This window comes from Chlamydotis macqueenii, chromosome 26, assembly GCF_036417535.1.
Source record: "Chlamydotis macqueenii isolate bChlMac1 chromosome 26, bChlMac1.mat, whole genome shotgun sequence".
Lineage (NCBI taxonomy): Eukaryota > Metazoa > Chordata > Aves > Otidiformes > Otididae > Chlamydotis > Chlamydotis macqueenii.
In genome coordinates this window covers 3,472,832-3,495,608 of record NC_141581.1, presented here as the reverse complement: position 1 = coordinate 3,495,608, position 22,777 = coordinate 3,472,832, and the positions used below count along the sequence as shown (strand labels likewise).

At 61.0% G+C, this 22,777-nt stretch overlaps 1 protein-coding gene across 1 annotated transcript in view; it reads left to right on the top strand.

Moving 5' to 3' along the window:
• Nucleotides 1-12,978, top strand: part of EFNA2 (ephrin A2) — a 43,664-nt gene extending 30,686 nt beyond the window's left edge. Inside the window, exons 2-4 of the mRNA XM_086767339.1 lie at nucleotides 6,345-6,634; nucleotides 9,159-9,224; nucleotides 10,659-12,978. Coding sequence (XP_086623465.1) covers nucleotides 6,345-6,634; nucleotides 9,159-9,224; nucleotides 10,659-10,780 — 478 coding nt within the window. The 3' untranslated portion in view covers nucleotides 10,781-12,978. The remainder of the gene's footprint in view (nucleotides 1-6,344; nucleotides 6,635-9,158; nucleotides 9,225-10,658) is intronic.
• Nucleotides 12,979-22,777: the final 9,799 nt, after the last annotated feature.

The window sequence follows — 22,777 nt, the reverse complement described above, 5'->3', positions numbered from 1 at the left end:
GGGGAGCCCTCGTGCAGGTGCCCGTCCCTCCGCCCGCCCTGCCACGCTCCCACTCATGCTCCCGCTTGCTTCTTTATTTTTTTAATTAGCTGATTCGCTATCTGGCAGCGAAGTGCGTTTCCAACCACCGCACTCAGGAAACCTCATTAACACAGATCAAAAGGAGCTTTTAATGATTTATAAAGGTGCAGCAGTTTGGAGAAATTAAATAATTTAGGTGGTGTGTGTACGGCGGGTCCCTCAGGACCGCATTACAGCCGTACCGTGAGCCGCAGCCCCAGACGCGCTTCCCTGCTCTGTCCCGCCACCGCGGCGCTGGGGACGTTGCCGGAGCGCGCGTGGCGCTGCGTGGCCCCGCTGGGAGCGGGACTCATCGCCGCCTCTGTTCTGCGGGGCTGGGGGAGGCGAGGCCAAGGACGGGGCAGCTCCTGCCGTGACCCTGAGCATCACCTCGCTCCTGCGAGCGCTGGGGCTTGGCCGGGTTGGGATGCCGGGATGCTCCGGTGCAGCCTGGCGGAGGTTTGGGAAGCAGTGGGTGCTGGTGCCACCGCTGGGGTGGCTGCGCTCGCTCTCCAGCCGTGCAGAACATTTTACCAACATGGTTAAAATAAACCCCGGCGCTGGTGGGTGGTGGGATGGGGTGAGGGGAACGCCCGACCCCTCTGGACCAACACCGGGTGGACCCCCGTGTCCAGGTGCATCTGGCTCCAATTCCATCCCCTCCTGGACCCCACAAGTGGCTTTTGCCTCTTTTGCCCCGAGCACTGCGATGGCCCTGGAGCAGGAAAATGAATCTGCCTCCAGGACGCCGTGACCAACACATGGCCAAAGTCCCCCGACGACCCCGTCTGGCTCCTGCCGCTTGTGCCCGGCGCTGCCTTCAGCATCCCGCGGGACGGCGTTCCGCGCCGCGGCAGGGCCGGCTGTCCAAGGAGAAAGAGAAACAGATGGGAAAACCAGCTTAAACGTTCCCGGCGTGAAGTCCATTGCCGGCTACGGACATGCCAAGAACCAGGCGAGCAACAGGATTAATGGAGAAAAAAACCGGAACGCAGCTGAAAGGAATCAGGCGGACGCCTCCTCTTGCGGGGGCCATTCTCCGCCACCCCCCCAGCGCCCGGGAGCTGCTTTGTGCCTATTTCCCGAGGCGGGGGGACCACGGCAGAGGCTGGCGGGGGGCTGGCGTTGGCTGCCGCGCAACTGAATTTTCATCAGGTTGCATTTAAAAGACAGTGAGAGGGCGGCGGGCGAGGTTGGGGGCTGGTTTGGGGGGGGTGGGCTGCTGTGTTTTATTTTGCTCTGTAATAGGCTTATTACTCCTGATCACGCTGTGACTATTTGAATGAAGGAGATTTCAGGAGATGAAAGCGTCAGGGAGATTTTAAGTATCTTGGTGCCTGACTCCTGCCAGGACGGGTGCCCTTGGAGCTGAGGGACCCCCGCGCCCGGGACCCCAGTACCGGCAGCACCCAGACCCAAACCCCCTCCTCACCTTGCTGCCCCCGCCACCACAAGGCCCTTCCAGCCCCTCACTCCCCCGACGGTTACAAACCTCCTAATTTCCAGCCTCAATTTATTCATGGCCAGTTTATATCCATTTGTTTATGTGCCAACACTGTTCTTCAGCTTAAATAGCTCTTTTCCATCCATAATATCTCCCCCCACCCCATATTTCAGCAAGCGCAATCATATCTCTTTTCAAGCTGTTCAGGAAAGAAAAATCTGAATTATTTAACCCTTGGGACGCTGGCTGGGTATAGCAAGACCGAGAGAAGTACGCTTTGTTCCCGTGCTGGGTCGGTGGCCTTGTTTGGGAGTTTTGGCAGGGGGGATGCTATTGCTACCCAGGGGTAAACTGAGGCACTGGCTGTGGCTGGGGGGTCTGGGGTGCGGGTTGGGGTCTCGCGACACCCACGCCCAGGGCTGGGAGAGCCGCGGGGGTTTGGGTGCGGGCAGGGTTTGCTCTGCCAGTTGCTCTGTCCCACGGGGGCTGGGGTCTCAGATGGCTCTGGCGCGTGGGTTTGCGGGACGGGCTCTCGGAAGGGTTTTTCCCCTCCACGGCGAATATCCAAGAGGTGAAAACTTGGGAAGCCATCAGGCTCTGGCATGGGCACGGGCAGGGTTTGGGTGCCACTGCGGCCGCTTGATGGGCTCCGAGATTTTATTCCAGGCGATTTCACTCCAACGGATTCCTGCTCTTGTCCTGCGAAGGGCCAGGCGCGTGACGGCGCCAGGAAAGTTACCGATTAAACGCAAACCAAGATGGAGCCGGGGGAGAGTGGAACGGCCGGCAGCAGCTCCGGGACCCCAGGGTGCTGGGAGGTGGGTGCGTGGCACGGTCGGCTGCTGCTCTGTGGTGCTGCCGTGGATCATTCCTGGGGGATTCCCACGGTGCCGCTGCCGGAGTCCCCGTGCATGGACGGCAGCGAAGGGGCCCACGGGGTGAGCGAGCCCACCGAGCCGCCTGCCTGTCCTCGTCCCCTGCCCTGCCCCGGCCCGGCTGTCAGGCACCGCTAACAGTAACGAATGCCCCTAATGAAGCACCCAATTAGCCGGGATCCCAGCCTTAATGGTAGCTGACAGAGCTGAAAGCTGCGAGTACTGGATTGTCAAGTGTAACATCCCGCTGGGGTGACGCGGGGAGGCTGCTCCATCCGTCTCTGTCACGAAAAACAAAGCTCCCGCGTTAACCCCTTTGGCAACGGGCAAGCTCCGTGCCCGCCGGCAGGGCTCCAGCGACCGTGGTGGACCGCGGCGTTGGCCCTGGTGACGGCGTCAACCCCATCCCACGCCACCAGCCCATCCTGTGGTGTGCGTCACCCTGGCCATCGACCCAACGTCTGTCCTGGAGGGGATGGGACTACCCTGTGCCCAATACTGGGGTGACCCCCACGCACCCCACCAGCCCCCTGCGGCTCAGCACCCTCCTCTTTTATTTTTCCATGCATCGCAGTGCGTGAAGACAAGGAGGCCGAAGCTGCGGCCAGCCTCATGGGCAAAACCACCCCATCCCCGCAGAGCACTCTGGCATGGGGCAGGGGCCGGCCGGGGAGCGAGGGGAGCCCCCCAGCCTCCCCTGGCAAAGCCATCCCGTGCCGAGGGGCTGCTCCGTGCTGGACTCGTGCAGCTTGCAGTGGCACGGCGTGGCGGACGCCGCTGTCAGCCCCCGGTCAGTTGTGGTGAGCCCCAGGGTGCCGCCGGCACGTCCTCCGAAACACACCCATGGTTTCTGCTTCGCCAAGGGGACGGTGGTTACCCCGCAGCTACTGGATGGAGAATCGCCCGGCTGCTGCTGCCGCCCCGGCACCGTTCCCGTGTTTGGAGTAAGTTTGGGCGGCGGGTTTCCAGTTGGAGTAAGAGAAACGGGGATTTGCTCAAAGCTGAGCTTTTCATTTGGCTTGAAAATGTGAATTGGCGTTTGTCGGTGTGCTGAACGGGCGCCTCTTCTCTTGCTTACCGCATTTCCTGGTGGCCGCCGTCCCAGTCCCTTGGGGCCTGGAGGGCGGCTGGGCCTCCTTGTCGCACTCGCCCTCGGCTGGCACCCATGGGGACGGGGAGACTCTGAGACGGCGGCGCAGGGGGGGTCCAAGCGGCGCGCACCCTGCACGGAGCAAGGCGTGCCAGGCTGGAGCGCGGCGTGCTGGGCACGGGTCTCTGCTGTTGGCAAAGCCGCGACTCCCGTGAAACTGGGGAGCAGGAGAGGGGCATGGCGCCCGGCTGGGCCCCGGCCGCTCGCCCTTCCCTGCGCCGTGTTTTATTTTTTCTGTTTTGAGGCAGACGAATTAGCGATGTGCCTCGTTCAGGCAGTTGAAATTGCTCTCATTTTAATTAGTGCGACCTGGCAGCCCTGCTGCGGGTATTACACGGGGCGACAGCGTGCTTTCCAGGTGGCGGGTTTTTAAAATGCTGTTGACATTTTGCAAACTGAATGACTTAAACGATAACAAATTAACAGACGGCTCCGTGCGGGCGTGCGGGGCTGGCTCTGCGTGAGCCTCCGCCACGCGCCTCCGTGAACAAATTCGGTTATCTGAGCGCGTCTGGCCGCCGGCACCAGACTCTCCCCGCGCGCTCGACGGCTCCGCGCCAAGGTGCGCCCTGTGCCCCCGGCTCTCTGCACGGGGGGACGCTGCTTGGGGGCAGCTTTCGGGGTGCTGCGCGCTGGATCCGGTGCTGGCTGCTCGGCCGGAGTTGGCTGCGAGCGATTACCGCCGGGGGGACGGGGGGCTCGGTGTGAACGCTGGGGCACGCCATTAAGCGGACGTGTCCCAGTAACCCCCAGCTGCGGGCTGTCGGTGCGGTTATTGGCCCGATGGCGCCGAAGACGGCCGGGATGGGGTGCTGGCAACTCTGGTCCCGCGCTGAGCGGAGGTTGGTAGCAACTCCGGATGGCCGGTGCCCAGGATGGGACCCAACAAGGACAGAGCCACCGTCCCTGTGCCGGGCGCTCTGCCCAGCCGTGGGGTGCCCGGCACGATGCCACAGACCCCTGACCCCGCACCCCTGTCCCCGAGCCGCCTCCGAATCAGCCCCTTCCCTCCTCGGTGGAGCCGCTTGCACTGGGCTTCGCCTGGTGCCGTGGCACGGCCACGCTCCCGCCGAGCGGGCGCTTTGGGCGCGCGGGTCACGCGTGCCGCAGCGTTCGACAGAGCTGCCGGAAGGGAATATTTGATCAGGCAGGAATGTAATATTTATAGGAAAGGGTGAATCAGCACGGGGAAAGGGAGACATAAATAAAGATTCACCAGCGAGGAAAAGCCAGGACAGAGCTGAGACAAAGTCACGGGACGGGGATGCCGAGGGGCATGGGCAGGGGTAGCAGCTGGGCACGGGGGTCTCTCCTGCGCTCCGTGGGGCTGGGAAGAGCCCTGCACTCACCGCAGGCTGGGGTGCACCAAGCCGGGGGTCCCCACGGCTCCTCAGCACCCGCTGGGGAGCGACCCCTCCCGGCAGCCCCCGCCAGCGCCCGTCTCCGTCTGTGCCATTTATCACAGCTAATCAGCTTTAATTCAGCAATTTGTCAGTCCAGAGAAAGCCCTTGGAGTTAGTTGATTTTTTTTTTTCTAAAAAAATACAGTTGTTATTGTTATTCCCCTGGTAAGCATGGACCCTTCCGTTACAATCGCCTTTGCCTGGGCTTTAATAACAATCATTAAAATAAATAATTTTTTAAAGTAAAAGGCAGAGAGAAGAGTGGGAGGTTTTTTACATTTTTTTATTGTTTTGTATGCGTTTGAAAATTGTTTCCCAGTAAATCCTGGCCCTTTGTATTAATTTTACATTTTAAAATGTTACCTTGCCAGGGGCAGGGTTGGCACAACTGACTCGGGAAAGGAGAGAGGAGAGAGAGAAAAACCCTTCTCCTTAATTAGCGCATTTCCCTGTGTGATCAGAGTGCTTATGAAGCAGGTAACGAGCTGGATGGGGGCTGGACGCTGCCGCTCAGCTGCTGCGAGGCTGGAGGACCAGCCCCGCGCCCCCCCCGTCCCGTCCTCGGTTCCCCCTTCCGTTTTTGGGGTGCTGGGTGCTTTTTGGGTCACCCTCCACCGCTGCTGGCGTTCCTCTGCCGTCCCCGCCTGCCCTGCGTTCCTCGGCCGTCCTGAGGATGCAGGGCTGCATGCTGTGTGATGAGTTTGAGCCGGCCTCAGCCCTGCTCACAGCTGCCAGAGTCTCAGACGGACACGGCGGGGGTGCCGGGGAGACCCAAGACGCTGCTTGGGGTGGCCGGGGGGGCCAAGGCCACCATCCCATCCCACCCAGGGCCACGCTGACCCCTCTGGCCGCTGACCGCCCTGGAGCCGAGCTGCAGGGGTGCACGCAGAGCTGCTCCTCAGGGTCTGCACCGTCCTGCCACAGGGTGCAGTTTGGGGGTGGGGGGGTCACAGGGGTCGCCCCGAGGAGGCGGGCGGGCGGGGGGCTGCCGGGCAGGAGCTGCTGGCGTGTGCCGTGGCGTTCTCCAGCACCACTAATCCCTTAATCTCTCAGATAATCAGTGCCAGAAACACAAATTACACTGGGATTGCAGTGCACAGCTGCAGCCATGCCAACGCTTTGACAGTATCGCCCTGAATAATGATTTTTTTTGTGTGATTTACTACCAAGTGGTGCTGGTTTATCAGGTGTAAAACAAAGGCTCTGGGTTAATCTGGTGGGTTAATGGGAGTGCTGGGGTGGGCAGGGGGCTGGCATGCCTGGGAGGGGGGCGATGGGGAGAGGAGAGCGATCTGGAGGATCCGGTGCTGGGTCGTGGTCAAACCGCGGTGTTGGCGTGCCCGGGTCCGCCGGCATCCCCACGGCAGGATTTGGTGAAACGTTTGGTGAAACGCCGGCTTTGTTCCCTGCAGGTTCCAGCGCGGGGACTACACGGTGGAGGTGAGCATCAACGACTACCTGGACATCTACTGCCCGCACTACGAGGAGCCGCTGCCCGAGCAGATGGAGCGCTACATCCTCTACATGGTCAACTACGATGGGCACGCGTCCTGCGACCACCGGCAGCGGGGCTTCAAGCGCTGGGAGTGCAACCGGCCCGACTCCGCCAACGGGCCCCTCAAGTTTTCGGAGAAGTTCCAGCTCTTCACCCCCTTCTCGCTGGGCTTCGAGTTCAGGCCCGGCCACGAGTACTACTACATCTGTGAGTCGGGGGTGCCGTGGGGATGGTGGGGAGGGGGCTGGCGAGCGTGTCCCCCGTGTCGCCCCGCGATGCGGACTGGACCCGGACGCTGAGCAATGACTTGGTTTGCCTTGGTGACCCAAAACACCGCCAAGCACCCAAACCCAGCCATGGCCTTGTGCTGGCAGCGCCGGCGTCTCCACCTCGAGGCAGAGATGCTGACTGGTGCACACTGGGAGCCGAAGGCCTGCGCTGGGGCTGAGTCCCGGCTGCAGGCGTGAGGTGGCCACGAGAGTACCTGCGATTTCCCGGGATTGTGGGGACACTGGTCTCATCCCTGTGGGAGCCCAGGCGGGCACCAGCGACGGAGCTGGGGCGCAGCCCTGCCAGCCCCAGGCAGTGGCCCCACGTGCTCCTGCGTGCTCCCGTGGATTCCCATGCTCTTCCACGTATTCCCATGCTCTCCCATGGATTCCCATGCTCTCCCGTGGATTCCTGCGCTCTCCTGGCATTGCGCTCCCCATTCTCGCCCAACAGAAGCCCAAGCTGGCTGACCCCCTCCACAGGAAACTTCTGCGGGCACCCGGGCGCTGATTGCAGGATCGGGTCCCCGGGGAGCAGCGGATCAGGACCTGCCCCCACAGCCCCCGTTGAATTTTTGCCTCCGGAGGAGCCAGGGCAAAGGACGGGGAGAGGAGCCAGACCGGCTTCCTCAGGAGCCCGCTGGAGCCATGGAAAAAAAAAGCTAATGGGGCTCGATCAGGCACTGGGAGCCTGGCAATCAATAAAGGGAAAAAAAAAAAAAATAAATGACAAAGTGTGACCCCCAAGCACTTGACGGTGTCAGAGGGAGACAGGGACGCCTCTCTTCTCGGGCAGGAGCCAGCCGGCACGCTTATCTTCCTTATATTTCTCCCCCTTTTTCCTAAAGCATCTGTTTTCAGCCCACTTAATTTGTTCCTTTTATCTATATTAAATTACCATTTTTTCTCCCCTCTCCCTCTTCCCGTGTAAAATGTCACTCATGAAATAACTGCATCTACAACTCTCTCTTCCCCCCTCCGCCCCATTTTATTTTTTTTTATTTTTTTTATTTTTAATGTCGTTAGAGAGAGATTACACAGAAGTAAATGGTGAAGCTGATCATTGCTAAACCGGTTAGAATTCATGTCATGCGGAACATTAGAAATTATGCCTCTTTGAGGAACCGTATTTAGCAGACATGAAAGAAAAGAAATTACCTCCTCCTCGAGCTCACAAATTGGAATGCCATTAACCTCGCAGGCACGGGGACGCGCTCGTGCTTCCTGTGCCAGGTCAAGGGCACAGGCTGGCCCTGGGGATGGAGCCGGCGGATGGAGCTGCTGCAGAATGCCCACAGCGTGGCACGGCACGGCTTGGCATGGCATAGCATGACTTGGCATGGCTTGGCATGGTTTGACTTGGCACGGCTTGGTGTGGCACGACATGGCTTGGCATTGCTTGGCATGGCTTGACTTGGCACGGCGTGGCACAGCGTAGCTTGACATGGCATGGCACGGCTTGGCATGACGCGGCACGGCTTGGCATGGCACAACAGGCATTGGGCGCAGCTCACGTGACCTTCTCCTTCCCCGCCTGGGGTGTAGCGCCAGGGAGGAAAAGAAAAGAGAAGGATTAAAAAAAAACCCCCAATCCTGGAGGCTCTGCAGCGTCCCTGGCAGCACGGCTGTGCCCGTTCCCGTGGCAGTGCCGGCGGCACGGGCGAGGGGCAGACCCCGGTGCAGGGGCTGGTCGAGGGGGCAGGGGGTGCACAGCCCCCATCGCGGGTGGGTGCTGGGGCGCACGCCTAAGCGCCAGCGGGGAGGGGACAGGGGGGGCCGGGTGCCGCCAGAGGGGACCGCGCGGGCCCGGGCAGGGCTGGCGCCTTGCTGCCGGCTCTCCTGCGAGCAGCGTCCCCGCTCTCCCTTCTTCCAGCTGAAATTAAACTTTATTGCGAATAATGCTCCCTCCCCTTCTTTAATTCAACAAAAAAGAGAAAAGAAAATTAAATTCCTTTAAAAACATATATATAAAAATCCCATTTTCTCACATCGAGAGGAGACTTTCACCAAGATAATTATTGCAATTACTCCCTTTCTCTCTCCCAATGAGTATTATTTTCATTCTGTGCCTTTATCCTCGTTTTCCTGGTCGGGGAGAGCCGGCGGCCCTGCCTGCGCTCCCGCAGCCCCAGAGGGAAGCTCCAGCTGTGCTGGGACCATTCAGGTCCCTTTACTGGGGTCACTGGGGTGGGGCTGGTCTCCCTCCCACTATAAATAGGGCTGGGGAGCAGATGAGGGCTCTGCTGTGCTGGGGGTGCTGGGGGGGTGGCTCGGTCGCTGTGCCCCTTCCTCCCGCCTCCCCGCAGGATGCGGCCCGGGGGGGCTCTCCCGGGGACAGGTGGGTGCTGGGAGCGGGTGCAGGGGTTCCCTGCCCCAAGCCGGGCTCTACTCTGGCCCTGTGGCGGGGGCCCAGCCGCTGCCCCCTCCAACCCGCTGCCTTCCCTCCCCTTTGCTCTCTGCAGCCGCGTCCCGCCCGAACACAGTGGACAAGCCCTGCCTGAAGCTGAAGGTTTATGTTCGGCCAACGAGTAAGTGAGCCGGGGCAGGGGGCTCCGCGTCCTCGGCGGGGACCGGGGAGGGGGTTCGGGGTGGCCCAGGTCTCCCCGGGAGCACCCTGACGGGGACGGTGCCCGCAGCCCTGCCAGAGCCGTCCCGGCAACGTCTGCGCGGTGGCTGTTTGCTGCCGAGTGTCAGATAGTGGGGGAAAAAAAAAATAGTCGTAATCTCTGCGCAGTGGCTACTTTTCAGAATCAAATAACTCAGCCATTTAAAAAAACAAATTAATAATTTTCTTCTCCTGTTAACGTGTAATTAGCAAATGGCAGCAGCTCTCCCTGGGGAAGGGCTGAGTGCCTGCGAAATGTCACCATTTAAAAGGATGTCTTTCTTTTTTTTTATTTGCATGGCTTTAAAATAAAACCCAATATAATGAAACCGTCTGTAAAAAATCATTCTGTTTTGTTCAGGACTAGGGCATAATAGGGGAAAAAATATCTCCTGATATTTTTCAGTATTTTAATAATATCAGGATTCTTTTGCGCCGATGCCTCGCGGAGAGGAAGGGCTGCCTTTGTGCTGCGCGGGGGCTCCCTGGGGGCCGTCCTGGGCTGGGCACCCCCCCGTCGGGTCTGGCCCCAGGGCAAGGCTGTGAAACCTTCTCAGGGGACCCCGGTCTCGGGTGATCCCACCCAGGGACCCTCCAGGACAGGGACGAGGGGATCAGGCGCGTGGGAGGATGGAGCATCCCCAGACCACGCCGTGCTCTGTTTTTTCTGACTGCGGGTCCATAAAAATTCTTAATCCAGTAACGAGCACGAGCGTGTTAACAGCTTTAGCCATGGTTTCATGTCTTCGCCCGCGCGCTCTGGGCTGCCACCGGCCGGGGCTTGGCCGCGGGACTGCCAGGCTGTTGGCGAGCGGGTGCAGCTGTCCCGTGCAGGCCGGTCCATCCCTGCCGCCCCTCATCCCCCTCGCACGGTGGCACCCGCCTCTGGCCCAGGGGCTGGCCGGGGGGTTTAGCAGGGGCCAGGGTGCAACGCAACGCTGCCTAATCCCATCTAGGGGGCAGGAACCGGAGCACCCCGTGCTGTTGCCCACCCTCCAGCCCCCAAGGGCACCCGCAGCCCCCCATCATCCCCACGCTGCCCACTCCACAGCACGGGGCTGTCAGAGCCGCGCATCAGTGCTTCAGGTCCGGCAGCACCTTCGAGGAAACTGGGAGTTTCCCCGAGTCCTTTATATTTTTTTTTTTACATCCCATTAACCTTGAGACGGTGCTGGGGTTTGGGATGGGGATCGGTACCCAGCTCCTCGCCGTGGGAGCTGCTGCCTTGGCAGCGTCCGGACCCCAAGGTGCCGAGCATCAGCCCCTTGTGCCAGGGCAGGATCCGCCCCGGAGCGTGGCCGTCCCTCACGGCTCTGCCGCCGGCTCACACCTTCCTCTCTTTTTTCCCCTTCCGCAGACGATTCCCTCTACGAGTCCCCGGAGCCCATTTTCACCAGCAACAACTCCTGCTGCAGCCTCAGGGTCCCGCATGCCGTGCTCGTGGTGGTGCCGGTCGTCTGGACGCTCCTGACCTCGTAGCGCCAGCGCCGACGTGCTGGGGTGCGGCTCCATGGGGCGGGAGCAGCCCGGGGACAGATCCTGGTCACCCTGAATCGCCTTCAAGCTGCGGCTCCTGCGGCAGCGGGACAGCGCCCGGGGAGGTCACTGGCGCAGAGAGTTGGTGCTACCGGCGAGAAGCTCGCCCGGATCCTGCCGCCGCGTGACGTCCCCATCCTCGCAACGCCACCGCACCAAGGCGTCGCACCGGGAAGGGCGAAGGGCCGCCCCGCGGGACGGATCCTGGCTGCACACGTCCTGCGCTGCAGCTCGCTGGGCTCCGGCCCGCCCCGTCAGATGTCGCTTTTTACATTTCTAGACCAAATATAGAGTCCTCGTTGTTTGGGTTTTTTTTTTTTTTTTAAGAAAAAAGATTTTTATTTTTATTTGTCGGGTTGTTTCAGTCCAGGCTTTCCCTGTGTCAGACTGCCCAGCGCAGGGCTGGGCGCAGCCCCCTCACGCTGAGCCCCTCGCCGGGGCGGCCGCAGCACCCTGCCTTCGCCCGACTGCAGGCAGCGCCGGGAGAGACGGACGCCAGTGATGGTGCCGACAGCTCCGTTGTACCAGACTCCTTCCCAGCCCGGCCATCGCTCCGGCGGCAGGACGTCGCCATGCCGGCACTGCTGCGCTTCCCCTGCCACCCCCCTGCCACAGAGGCGCCGGGACGGGGGGCCCGGATGGACTCGAGCCTCCGCTGAGCGCCCGGTGGGGTGACCCTGTCCCCATCGCTTGTGCCATGGATGTCACCGCTGTGCCCAGTGGATGCCGGCGTGGGTCTGCGGGCAGCAAACTGGATGAACCCGAGGGGAGCGCTGGGGATGCCCAACTGGCGCTGGGAGCACCGGGGATGGCCGGCTGGCGCAGGGATACCCAGTTTGGCCCCAGGAGCGCCGGAGATGCCTGGCTGGCCCATGGAGCGGCGCCGGGCGCTGGGAGCCGGCTGGCCGGGCTCGCCCAGCAGCTGGGGTTGCTCCGAGGGCCTTCGGCTGGAGCCAGGCAGGAGGAGCGTGCCGGCCCCGGTGCTGCCCGTGGGGCAGGTTTTCCTCCTCCGCAGCCTCGTGCTCTGCACTGCATCCCGCTCGACGCCTTGGGGGCCAGTGGCTGCGTAGGGGACCATCATGGCGCTCCCCATGGTCCCCACTTCGTCCCCCGGCTGCTGCCGATGTCCCTGGGGCCGGGCTTAGGATTTTTTCCTTGTCCTCCTTTGCATTAAGAAAAACCCACCAAAGCCCCCGATCCGCGGTTGGGCCCTGACCCCGGGGCTGCCAGGTCCCCAAGGAGGGGTCACCCCGGGGCCCGACCCCTCCTCGCCTTAAATCTGGGGCTGTCCCACCCGGGGGGGTTCCCACGCCCGTCCCGCAGAGCCCCTCCCTGTGCCCAGGGGCTCGGTGGTCCCGGGGGATGACGGCAATGGGCTCGGACCCGGCCGAAGCCCCTCGTGCAGGCACCCCAGACCCTTCCGGCGGCGGGGGCTCCGTCCTGTACATACAGCGCTATACTGTGAGCGGTTTTTTTTATGTATTGTTGAGAATGAATTTTATGGAAGGGTTTATTTTATTTTTATTTTATTTTTATTTTTTAGACTAGGAAGCTGAAATCTCGCAATAAGCTCATCTCAACCATCCAAAAAATACAAAAAAACCAAAAAACAATAAAAAAAAAAAAAAAAAATCACATTCCCTGCCGTCCCGTCCCCGTGTGTCCAGATCAGGTCGTGGTTTCTCCAAGGTGAGCGAAAGCACCGTGTTTATCCAGGGGGGAGGGAGGGCACCCAGCCAGCCGGGGGCTGAGCACCCACCACAATCTGGTGAGGAGCCCGCAGCACCCGCCCACCGCCGCGGCGCCGGCTCCTGGGGGAGTGGCGCCAGCAAAACCTGGCCTTGGGTCTGTTTTATATATATATAGATTATATATAAATATCTATATTGTGTGCAGCCGCTGGGGGAGAGTGGCGCGGCGGCGGTGAGGGCTGGGGTGCTTCGCCGTGGCCGGGCTGGCCCTCGGGAGCGACCCGTTGCTGGCGCCGGTTCTGCGTGTTGGCCTCCGTCCCGCCTGGCTTCGTCCATAGACGCGCTGCTTCCATCCTCGACGTCGTGCTGATGGTAACTGGATCACCGCCCCGTTTGGATTCTGTATTTTTTTATAATAAAAATCAAAATAAATGTCATGTTGGGGCCTTCCTTTTGAGAAATGATTTTCCCTCCCGACGCCGCGGCGCTTCAGGCTGAGCCGTGCCGTGTCCCCCCCGCTGGGATCTGTGCCCCGGGAGCCACCGGCCGGGGTGGCCAACACTGGCACCGTGCGCCGGCGCTGCGACGCCAGACCGCTCTGCTGGGTGGTGTGTTAATTATGGGCAGGATTTAATTACCACGTTAATGAATAATAATGGATATTAAATTAATTAATATGCAATTGTTGATAGTACTTAATTATTGGAGGCGATGCAGCCTGGCAGGTGGGCGCTTGGGGCTGGGATGCTCCGGCGTCTCCCCAGGTGCTGCCGCCGCCCCGGCTGCTCGCTTGGCTCTGCCTCAGTTTCCCCAGTGCCGGGACGGTGTCGGGCCACCAGAGCCGGGACTTGGTGGTCATGGGTGGCATCTTTGAGTAACCCTGCCGCAACTCCCACCCCTTGAACCAGCAGAGCTGGGAGGGGAGGGCTGGGCACCCCCCACCTGCGCTTTTTTCCCTGAAATAACTTTTTTGCAGAGCCCGTGTTCATTCTCGCCGTTGAACGAGTATTTCGGCATAATTAGCAGAATTAATTGTTAATTAATCCAGGCTTGTACAGCAGGCTCTAAAGTTTGCCACGAGAGGGGGAAAATACTAACTTTGCTTTTTGATAGGGGCCGTCTGCGTGCCCGGAGCGGGGAGCAGCACCAGCACCGACGGCCAGGAGCTGGGTCCACACTGAGCTCTGCGGTCGCTGCTGGCGATGGGCTGGGGTGGTGAAAAGAGGCTTGCCAAAAAAAAAAAAGGCAATTTCTTTAGACCCACTCTTTTCAGGCCTGACTTATGATTTTTTTTAACACTTGAGGTTGGAAATACCGAGTTAAAAATAGCAAACTGGCAGGCACAAGGCTGAGACGGATCATCGTTAGTGGTTAATTAATAGAGTCAGGGGGTTTTAAGGCCTGAAAGGGATGATTTAGATCAGGCAGCCCCTCTCTGGCGGAGGCACCGAGGTTTGATTTAAGGACTTGTGGTGATGGAGAACAGGTCCAGCCCCAGTGCTCCACCAGCTGCATCCCGCTGGGGCCGTCCCTGCCAGGTGTCACCGCCCGCCAGCGCGGTCCAGTCCTTTATCCCATTTCACCTGGGCGCAGTCCAGTCATTCATTGTGTTTAACCTGGGGCCGGATGGGGCACATGGGGCCAGGGCTGCTGGTGAGGCCGGGGTTTGTGCTCGGGGGGTCCCCGTGGCTCGGGGGTCCCGCCGGCCTTGTGCAAAGGGGAGAGGGGACACACGGACCCGCCGAGGTGCCTGCGTGCCGCTAACGCCAGCACGTGGGTGATCAGAGCCGGGTCGCTAATGCAGCTGGTAACTGGGGCTGAAACAGCGCGGGGTCCCAGCACCACATCCCCTCCCAGCGAATGGGGCTGGGGGGGTTATTACCTTTCCAAGCATCACCGTTTCTCACCAGCCTCCCACCGTATCCCAAACCCTGCCGGCAGCATCCTCGTTACCTCCAGCTCCCTGCCCGGCTGGAGGCTGTGGCGATGCTGGGGGGGGAATAACCCAAAGCCGCGGGCGGGCTGCTGGGGAGCGGGAAAGGATTTGCAGCCTTTTTCCTTATTTGAAGTGTCTGGCACTGCTGGAAAACAAGGAATTCCTCTGCGCGCTGACCCGGAGAAATGAAACGTGTCTTAAATCTCTTCTTCTTGTTAAAGGTGGCAGCAGGTGCAAAGGAAGGGGAAGGAAACAGCCCCCCCCAGCGCCGTGACCCCCCGAATATCCTTTGTCCCGGCTGTGGTCGGGATGTCACTGGCACCCAGGGGGTGCAAGGGGGCAGGACGGGGCGCAGGGCCAAGCCAGGGTCCGTGCACCTCGGGGCAATGGCAGAGGAGCTGAGGCTGAGGGATGGGATGGGGCGGGATGGGGCGTCCCTGAGACCCCCTCGCCCTGGGGCCCCATTGCGCTGGGGGGGCTGCAACTGCAGCTGGAGCAGCTGCTGGAGCGATGCCCCTGAGCGTGGCCAGCACCGCGGGCAGGCGGGAGGTGGCGGCGGGGTGTCACGTATGGCTGGCGGTGCCTGAAATGGGTTTTTACGGGCCTGAGACTCCTCCTGCTCCAGTTGTGCCTCGTTGCTGTCGGAGCTTTCCAGCCCCCTTCAGCCAGTGATTGGGATTTCGGGGCTGATGGAGATGCAGCTTCACCTCCCCGTGCTGCACTAAAGGCTGATTTACCCTGGGGTACAGCTGCGCCAGTTATCGGGACCCTGGGGCTCTGCGCGGGGGTGCCAGGGCCGTGCCCTCCTTCCAGATGTTTAGGCGTGGCGTGGGACGAGGGCAGCTCATGGACCTCGGCTCTCCCACGTGCTGCAATTCCTCCACTGAGCAGCAAAGGGCCTTTCCTGTACGGCTCTGTTCCAGCACACCCTCGCCCTTCTGCGCCCTCCTCCTCCTCCATCCATCCTGGGACGCGCTCAGCTCCATCTCTCCCCGACCCACAGCCAGACCCGCGTCTGGCCGCGGCGGCGGTGGTGTGAGCTGGTCCCTGTCATCCCAGAGAGGGACGAAGCTCATGTCTATGCAGGACGGATGCTGGGGCATCACCTTTGGGAGGTGATGGCCCCATGGCCGTGACCCTGTGGCACGGTGCAAAGGCGCCGGGGGTCCCAAACCCTCGTGGTGGCACCTCCTGTGCTGTAAGCACTGGGTTGGCAGGAGCTGGCGTGCACCTCACCGAGGAGAGCAGTGACCGCGCACCTCCACTGCTCCTTGCTCCATTTCAACATTCCGGCGTTAACAGTTTTGGTTTTTTTTTTTCCTTCTGATGCCATGAAGGGAGTAGGTGCGCCATGCTTCGTTGGCCCGGGGAATATCCTGTCTGGCATGAAGTTACTGAGGTCCGATCCCCAGCTTGCTCGGGAGGGTGCAGCCTCCCAGCCCCGGTGTTGCTGTCCAGGTTTAACACCTCGTCGGGACTCGGGATCCGGCCAGCAGCTCACCCGCTCCCCTGGCACCTCTCTCGCTTCCCTCCTTTTGCTCCAGAGCCAAACGCGGCCAGAGGATGCCAGCCTGGCCAGCCGTGCCAGGCCCATCCCGGGAGGATTTCCCAACTCACAGCGCAGAGGGGCCAGCCTGGTGCCTGCTCAGGCGAGGATGCCGCCTCGGCTCGTCCGGCAGCCCCTTGCCGTGTGCCAAGGGAAGTGTCAGCACGAGGACAGGCTGAGCTGAGCTCTCCCCGGGGCTACTCGAGGCGCGGCAGGGGCCTGGCAGCACCTTGTGCTAAAAACAATCCTTTCTGCATGGCTGCTGGATTCCCCAGCCTCCTCGGGGCTCCGACTCCAGCTCCAGCCGGCCCACCTGCCGAAATGCTGCCTGCCTCGTGTTATGGGCTCCCTCCCTGCGAGCTGCCCCATGTCCCCTCCCCAGCACCTGGCTTCAATTTTTTTCCGTTCAAACGAATTCCCCAAGGCTGGGCTGCCCCCTCGCCGCTCTGCGTCCCCCATTGCAGCTTGCGGATGCGGCCGAGGTTTGCACGGTGCCACCCGGCCCCTTCTGCCACGGCAGTGCCCCCGCAGCCGTGCGGAGCGGAGCAGGGCCCTGGCTGCAGCAGGGCTGGGGGGTTCGTCCCTGCGGCCCCCTTGTCCCACCCCATGCACGGGAACACAGCCCCCTGTGCTCACCCGCGGGCTCCGGCGCTTCTCTCCAGGCACGGCCCCGTTTCAACGCTACAGAGCGTGCATCCATCACCGCGAGAGGCGGCTGGGCTCGCCATGGGGACGCGCTGAGCAGGCGGCGCGGGGGGGACCTGCCGTCCCTGCCGCTCGTTTTCTGCTCCCTGGCTGTTGCATTCGCACCTCGTCCCCTCCCGCCATCCCGCTCCACAGCCTCGTCACCAGATAGCAATGAGCAACACGACCAGGACCGCTCGTGTCACAAGCTGCTGGCTGCCAAGCACCCGGGAAACCACCAGCTCAGAGGTCTGATTGATGAAAACAGCGCGAAAGAGAGGAGAGCAGGGCGTTTGCTGAGCCGCAGCGGCGAAGGGTCATACGCGGTGAGGGACGCCGGCTCCCCGAGCAACACTGGCCCCTGATCTGGATGCGGGGCTGGAACGGGCAGCGGCGTGGGGAGGTGGGGGAAGGCAGGTGCGTGGAGCCCCCCACGTTGTCCCTTTGCGGCCATCGATTTCCATGAAATAAGCCAGCCGGGTGTGTAATTGCGTGGAGCGATGGCAGCCTCCTTTACATGCCGTTCGGCGGGGCCCCGCTCGCAGGAAATGAAACTTTTCAGGCCACTAGACATTTCGGTGTTCTTCGGTTGTTAATTCCCCCAGCCTGAGGAGAGGAGGGGGCGAGGGTGGCCTGGCTGGGTGGGTGATGGAGGGGTGGGCTAGGGGCTGCGCCCCGAATGTGGGAGTGTCCCTGGGAAGTGATGGGTCAGAGTATCTCTCCCACGCCCGGGGTACCTTCCCTCCCCTTTTGCCCCCACCCTGAGCCCGGCTTGGCTATGGCTAGAGGTGAAGCAGGCGCTGAGCATCCTCGTCCCTGCCCCTGCCAGCCCCCAGAGCTTCGCTGGGGAGCGATTTCTCCCCCAGGCACAGAGTGAGCATCCGTTTTTTCCCCCTGGCGAGCTCCTCTCTCGCAAGGTAAACCGGCATTATATCCGGACCAATTGCTCCAGCATGATCCTCCTGAATGTTGCACAGCATGTACACGGCGTCTTATGTAAAATACATGCCCCTGGGTGAGCCTCTTAATAGCGATGGCTCCTGCCCGGGGGGCGGGGGCCGCTCTCTGCCACGGCGGTGCCAAGAAATGATTGAAAAGTTGGGGCTCGCCGTAGGAAACACCCTGCTGGGGGGAACAACGTGTTTTCATTCCCCTGCCAGGTAACAAATGGAAAGAATTGCCATGAATGCTAATGGGGCAGGGAGCGGGATGCTGCCGGGGCTGGGCAGGAGTGGGGATGGGGCAGCGGTCCGGCCCCGGGAACGCGGGAGCTGCCAGGGGACCCTGGTTTCACAGGCTGGAGCCGGCCGTGGGGCGGACGGCATGGCCCGGCACGGGGCTGGTGGGTGCTATGGGGAGGATGCTCTGGGCTGCTGGACAGAAATCATTTAGTTTCGCAGCAAAACGCGGCTGGGGGAACGCAGCAGCCCCCCAAAATTCCCCTTGGCGGGAGCTCCCATCCCCAGGGAGCCCGACCACGGCCGAGCCACTGTCGCCGGCAAAGGGCTGCGCCAGGCTGAGCTGTTTGTAAATGCAGCCGGTCTGGAAAGCGGGTGGGTAAACACGGATGAATAGCCTTCCTCCGCTCCAGTAAATATTTTATATCACACACCAAGAAAAGACACTCCTATTTAAATGATTTATAAAGGAAGATCATGTAGAGGTTTCTATAAAATATGTAGGGCTCCTAATCCCGACATCATCAAGCAAAGAGGACTGAAATCATATATTACCTTTTCAACAGCCTCGCCCGCTGCAGGGATACAACTGACAAATAAAAGTGTGTGTTTACAGCTTTTGGGCTCCTCTGGGGAGAGGTAAATCACGGCGGGGCTGGGAAGGGGGAAAGGAAGCCGGAAATTAAGTAGCAATTTCTGTCCGTCAGGGCGGCAAGGGGCGGGGGGGTGCCGGACTTGGGGGGCCCCGGTGTCCCTATCCCAGGTGGGGATGCTCGGGGTGCAGTGGTGCTCGGGGCTCAGGGTGTCATGATGCTCTCGGTGCGGCAATGCTCCGGGTGTGGCGATGCTCATCCTCCGGTGGGACCCTGGAGGGGTGGGCGCGGGGTGCAAACCCCTCTGGGATGCCCAGAGCCGCACTGATGTGCAATGGGCCGGTGAAGATTGAAGGCCGACATCCACCACTCCACGCTGCCGCTTGGCGCTCGCATGGCCCCATCCCCTCGCTGCATCCTTTTGGGTCCATTTATTGGGTTTTTTCCCCCGACTGCAGACCCATTAACGGCCGCCAGAACTGAGGAGACCCCACGGCCCCGGCAGACGACATGCATCACACGCCCGCGCCAGCAAGGCCCGCAGCCGGCCTCTGGCAGCAGCGGCAGCGATTTGGCATGCGGCGGCGGGAGCCACCAGCCGACGGGGCCCTGGCCGCCGCGTTATTAAGGGATTAGCAAGTTGTCTTGGCGCTCAATTGTAGATAAGTGCCGCATTTCGTATTATCTTTTCACGCTGCACCGCGAAGGATGACAAAGAGACAACATGGGTGTCATGGCCTTCAGCATATCATTACGGGTAATTTGTCTTGCGGGGAGGGGGAGGGTGAAGGGAGAGAGGGAAGGAGAGGAGGCGAAGGAAAAGCAGCCCGGGAGGAGAGAGGGGATTAAAAACTAAGGAGAGGAGATTAGGAGTGAAACGCGAACCGTATTCAGAGCCAGCCAGGCAGGGAGAAGCCAACAGCCGAGGAGGGGACGGCTGTGCCGCTGGCAACCGGGGCCAAGCCGGTGGGAGGAAGCCACAGGGCTGGGATGGAGGAGGTGGGGGAGTGTGGGGGGCTTTGGAGACCCCCCTCTCCTCTTCCTGTGCAGAAGAGTCTCAAGTCCGTCCCCAGCCGCCATGGCGCACATGGATCTGTAACAACACGCAGTGTCGCGGGCGATATGTGCACCGGAGGAATCGAGCGAAACTGTTGTCCCCTTCACGTGACTGAGTGCTGCCATCAGCCTGGGGGGTTGGGGGGGCCATGGCACGGCGGCCGCTCCCTGGTGCAACCCCATTTCTCACAGGCTTTGCAGACCCACCGGGCTCCATCCTGCTGCAGCACGTGGCAGCCAACCCCCCCATTAGGAGCCTGCACCCCATGGCAGGGTCTGCTCCCCCCTCACTGAGCAGCAAAGGGCAAAAGAAGGAGTAACAGCCAGAGGAAAGAGTAGCAGAAATCCAGCAAAGCCCCCCAGGCCTGGGGAAGCGGAGGCTGAGCTGGCGGTGGTTTGCTCTATCTGTCAATCAATCAATCAGGAACAAAGGCGTGGGTATTGATCGAGGAAGATGGCTTTTCAGGGGTCGGGTAATGGAAATACGCATCTGGAGAGAGTCAGATGGAACCACCAATGCCACCACTGCCACGAGGAGACGCCGAGCTGGTTCGCAGGAGGAGAAGCCCTGTGACGACAGCTCGTCCGCACCCGAGTGCCTCTGCAGCCCCTTCCCGCAGAGCCCAGTGGGGCCGGATCCCCGTGGGGCAGCGAGGGGCAGCAGCCACCCAGGGGCGAGGGGCGTCCGGGTGCCATCATGGTCCCTGGCCCCTTCCTCTGCTGCAGGGACCGGGGCTGCTGGGGCCGGGGCATCCTCCCGCGCCCCCTCCCTCCCCTCCCCTTCTGATAATCCTATTTTTGAGCCAGGGGATTAGGATCAATACTTCACTCCTAATGCTGTGGTAATACAGTGTTACACCGCCAGCGCCAGTTCCCCGCTGAAACACTTAAGGTAGTTTAAACCCATTTGCGCTGGGGAGTGCGGTGAATCCACAACGAGCTCCTCGCGTGGCCGAGGCAGAGCACGCTGGGTGCATGTCCGCTGGGCCAGCGAGGGGACGGTGACCCTTGGGGCCTAGGGGTCTCCCAGATCCCAAGGGGGCCATGCCAGGCAGGGTTGGCATGCACCAGGGCCACCGCTGCCCATCTTGGAATTTTGGATAGCCGAGCCCTTGTGCAAGCACCCCCTCGTGCAACGGAGCCCTTGGGTCAGCAGTTGTGGTGGCTGGGTTTGGGTGACCCTGGCTCTGCCCTGGGTTTTGGGTGACCCTGGCTCTGCCCCGCATCCGAGCAGCCCCTCACTGTCCGGCTGCAGCGCGGGGCCAGGGGAACCCAGCCGTCTTCTGCTCCAAATTGGCTGAGGGGTTTGGAGGCAAACTCCCAGGGAATAGAAACACAAATATTTCCATCCAGCGCTATAATTATGAATTAGAGCAGAGCTCTGTCTTTATTAGGTGCTAATAGAGATAAAGGGGGGTTTGAAATGCAAGGCACGGCTACATAAATGCTAATTCACCCGGAGACCTTCCTTTCTCCCCAGGCCGCAGAGAACCGAGGTTTCAAGGCAACTTCGGTCCAAAAAAATCCGGCCGCGCAAGCTCCAAGAAACCATCGCAGTAGCTCAACGAAGTTTGTCTGGCTACGCGGCAGCTCCCCTCGGCCGGGCTGCCCTGGCCCCAGCAGACCCCACCGGCAGGCTCGGGGTGCGGGGGAGCGGCTGGGGAAGCGGTGAGGGGCTGGCCTGGGCCAACGCAGAGGCACGGAGGGGACTGTGTCCCCTGTGCACACACGTGTGCACAAAAAATGGCGTGGCTGCAGCAGCCCTTCTCGAGGCACCGGCGCCGGAGAAAGGCGAACGCGGCCACGGGCTGCCCATAGGCCGGACCCAGCAGGCTCTTGGCGATAGGGGCACAGCCGTGGGCCCCGTTCACCGGAGCTGTAACGCTCGCCCGCCTCGCTCCCCACCTGGGGACCGGCACTCATACTGCCTTCCGCCATCAGGGGCTCAATCTGAGCCCCGCTCCTCGCTCCTCTTTTCCGGGGAACTCCTCCTGGCGATGGCTTACCCACGGTAGGGTGTGCGGCACCCATTACACCAGCCCCGGCTGTACCCACCGCCCCCTGTCCTGCTCCCTGTCACCCCAAATATGTATTTTCTCATTTTTCTCCCGTATCAATTTTCAATCAGGTACAGAGAAATGAAGCAATCCTGGCTGAGCCAGCGTGGCTCGTGCCACTCAGCTGGGATCCGGCAGGCTGGGCCTGATCCTGCACTGGCACACAGGGACCCCATCCGTCCGGGCGGTGCTGCGTACGCTGCTCACACAGGCAAGGCCCTCCGTGCTCAGAGTCGCTTTCAATTAAAACAAAAATATCCTGTAATAGCTGACAGAGGGTTTTTTATTTCCTTCCTTTTTTTAAATTTTTTTTCTTAAGTAAATCTATTATGAGGAGCTTAGAGATGTATGTAAAACCGGCGAGGGACGATTTGAGGATTAGGGATCGGCGCTGTCCCGGTGTGACAAGCAAAGAAAAGAAAATCCTGCGGGGCCAGGAAGGGGACACGGTGTTCGGCCGGGGCGGCGGAGCAGAGGGGTCACTGCTGCGGCAATGGCTCCGAAAGCAGCGGAGAGACCCCAGTGCCGGCAAATGGGGGTTCCGGAGCGGACCCCCGCGGCCGCATGTGCTCCTGCCGCGCTCCCTACCAGTTCCCTGCCTGCCTGCGGCCAGTTTAGCATAAAAGTCATTTTGGTTTGGGCCCCCCGTCTGCTGCTCCCTCATTTCCAGGCGGCTGACAACCGTCCTGAGCACCAGGGAAACCCACGGCGGAGAGCTGCGTGGGGCGAGGAGCGTTTCACCCCCTCCGCCAAGGATAATTGGCTTGTTTACCATTTTCCTGACCCCAAAAAGACAATGAAATTGTGCATGAAACCAATAGGTTTTAGCCACACGCCTGCAGAGAGAGAGAGGCGATGTAAATAAAATCCAGATAGGGATTTGTACGGCGGGGATGGGTAATGGGATTCATAGCGTGAGCAGGGACGTGCCGGGGCTGCCCGGGCCTCGGGACGGGATGACCCCCAGCCCAGCCCCACGTGCACGTCATGGCAATGCTCGGGGTGGCTTTTGGGGGCCCGATTCTGGCTTTCCTGGAAACAGCGCCGAGCCGGCGCCTTCGGAACTCCGGCTCATCCTCTTGCTTTAACGCGCCACCTCTATTTATTCTGCTCCTGTAACTGTAAAATTGATTTCCTTGCAACAAGACGCTTGTCTTTCACTACTGAACGCACCCAAATGCTCCAACATAAGACACTGG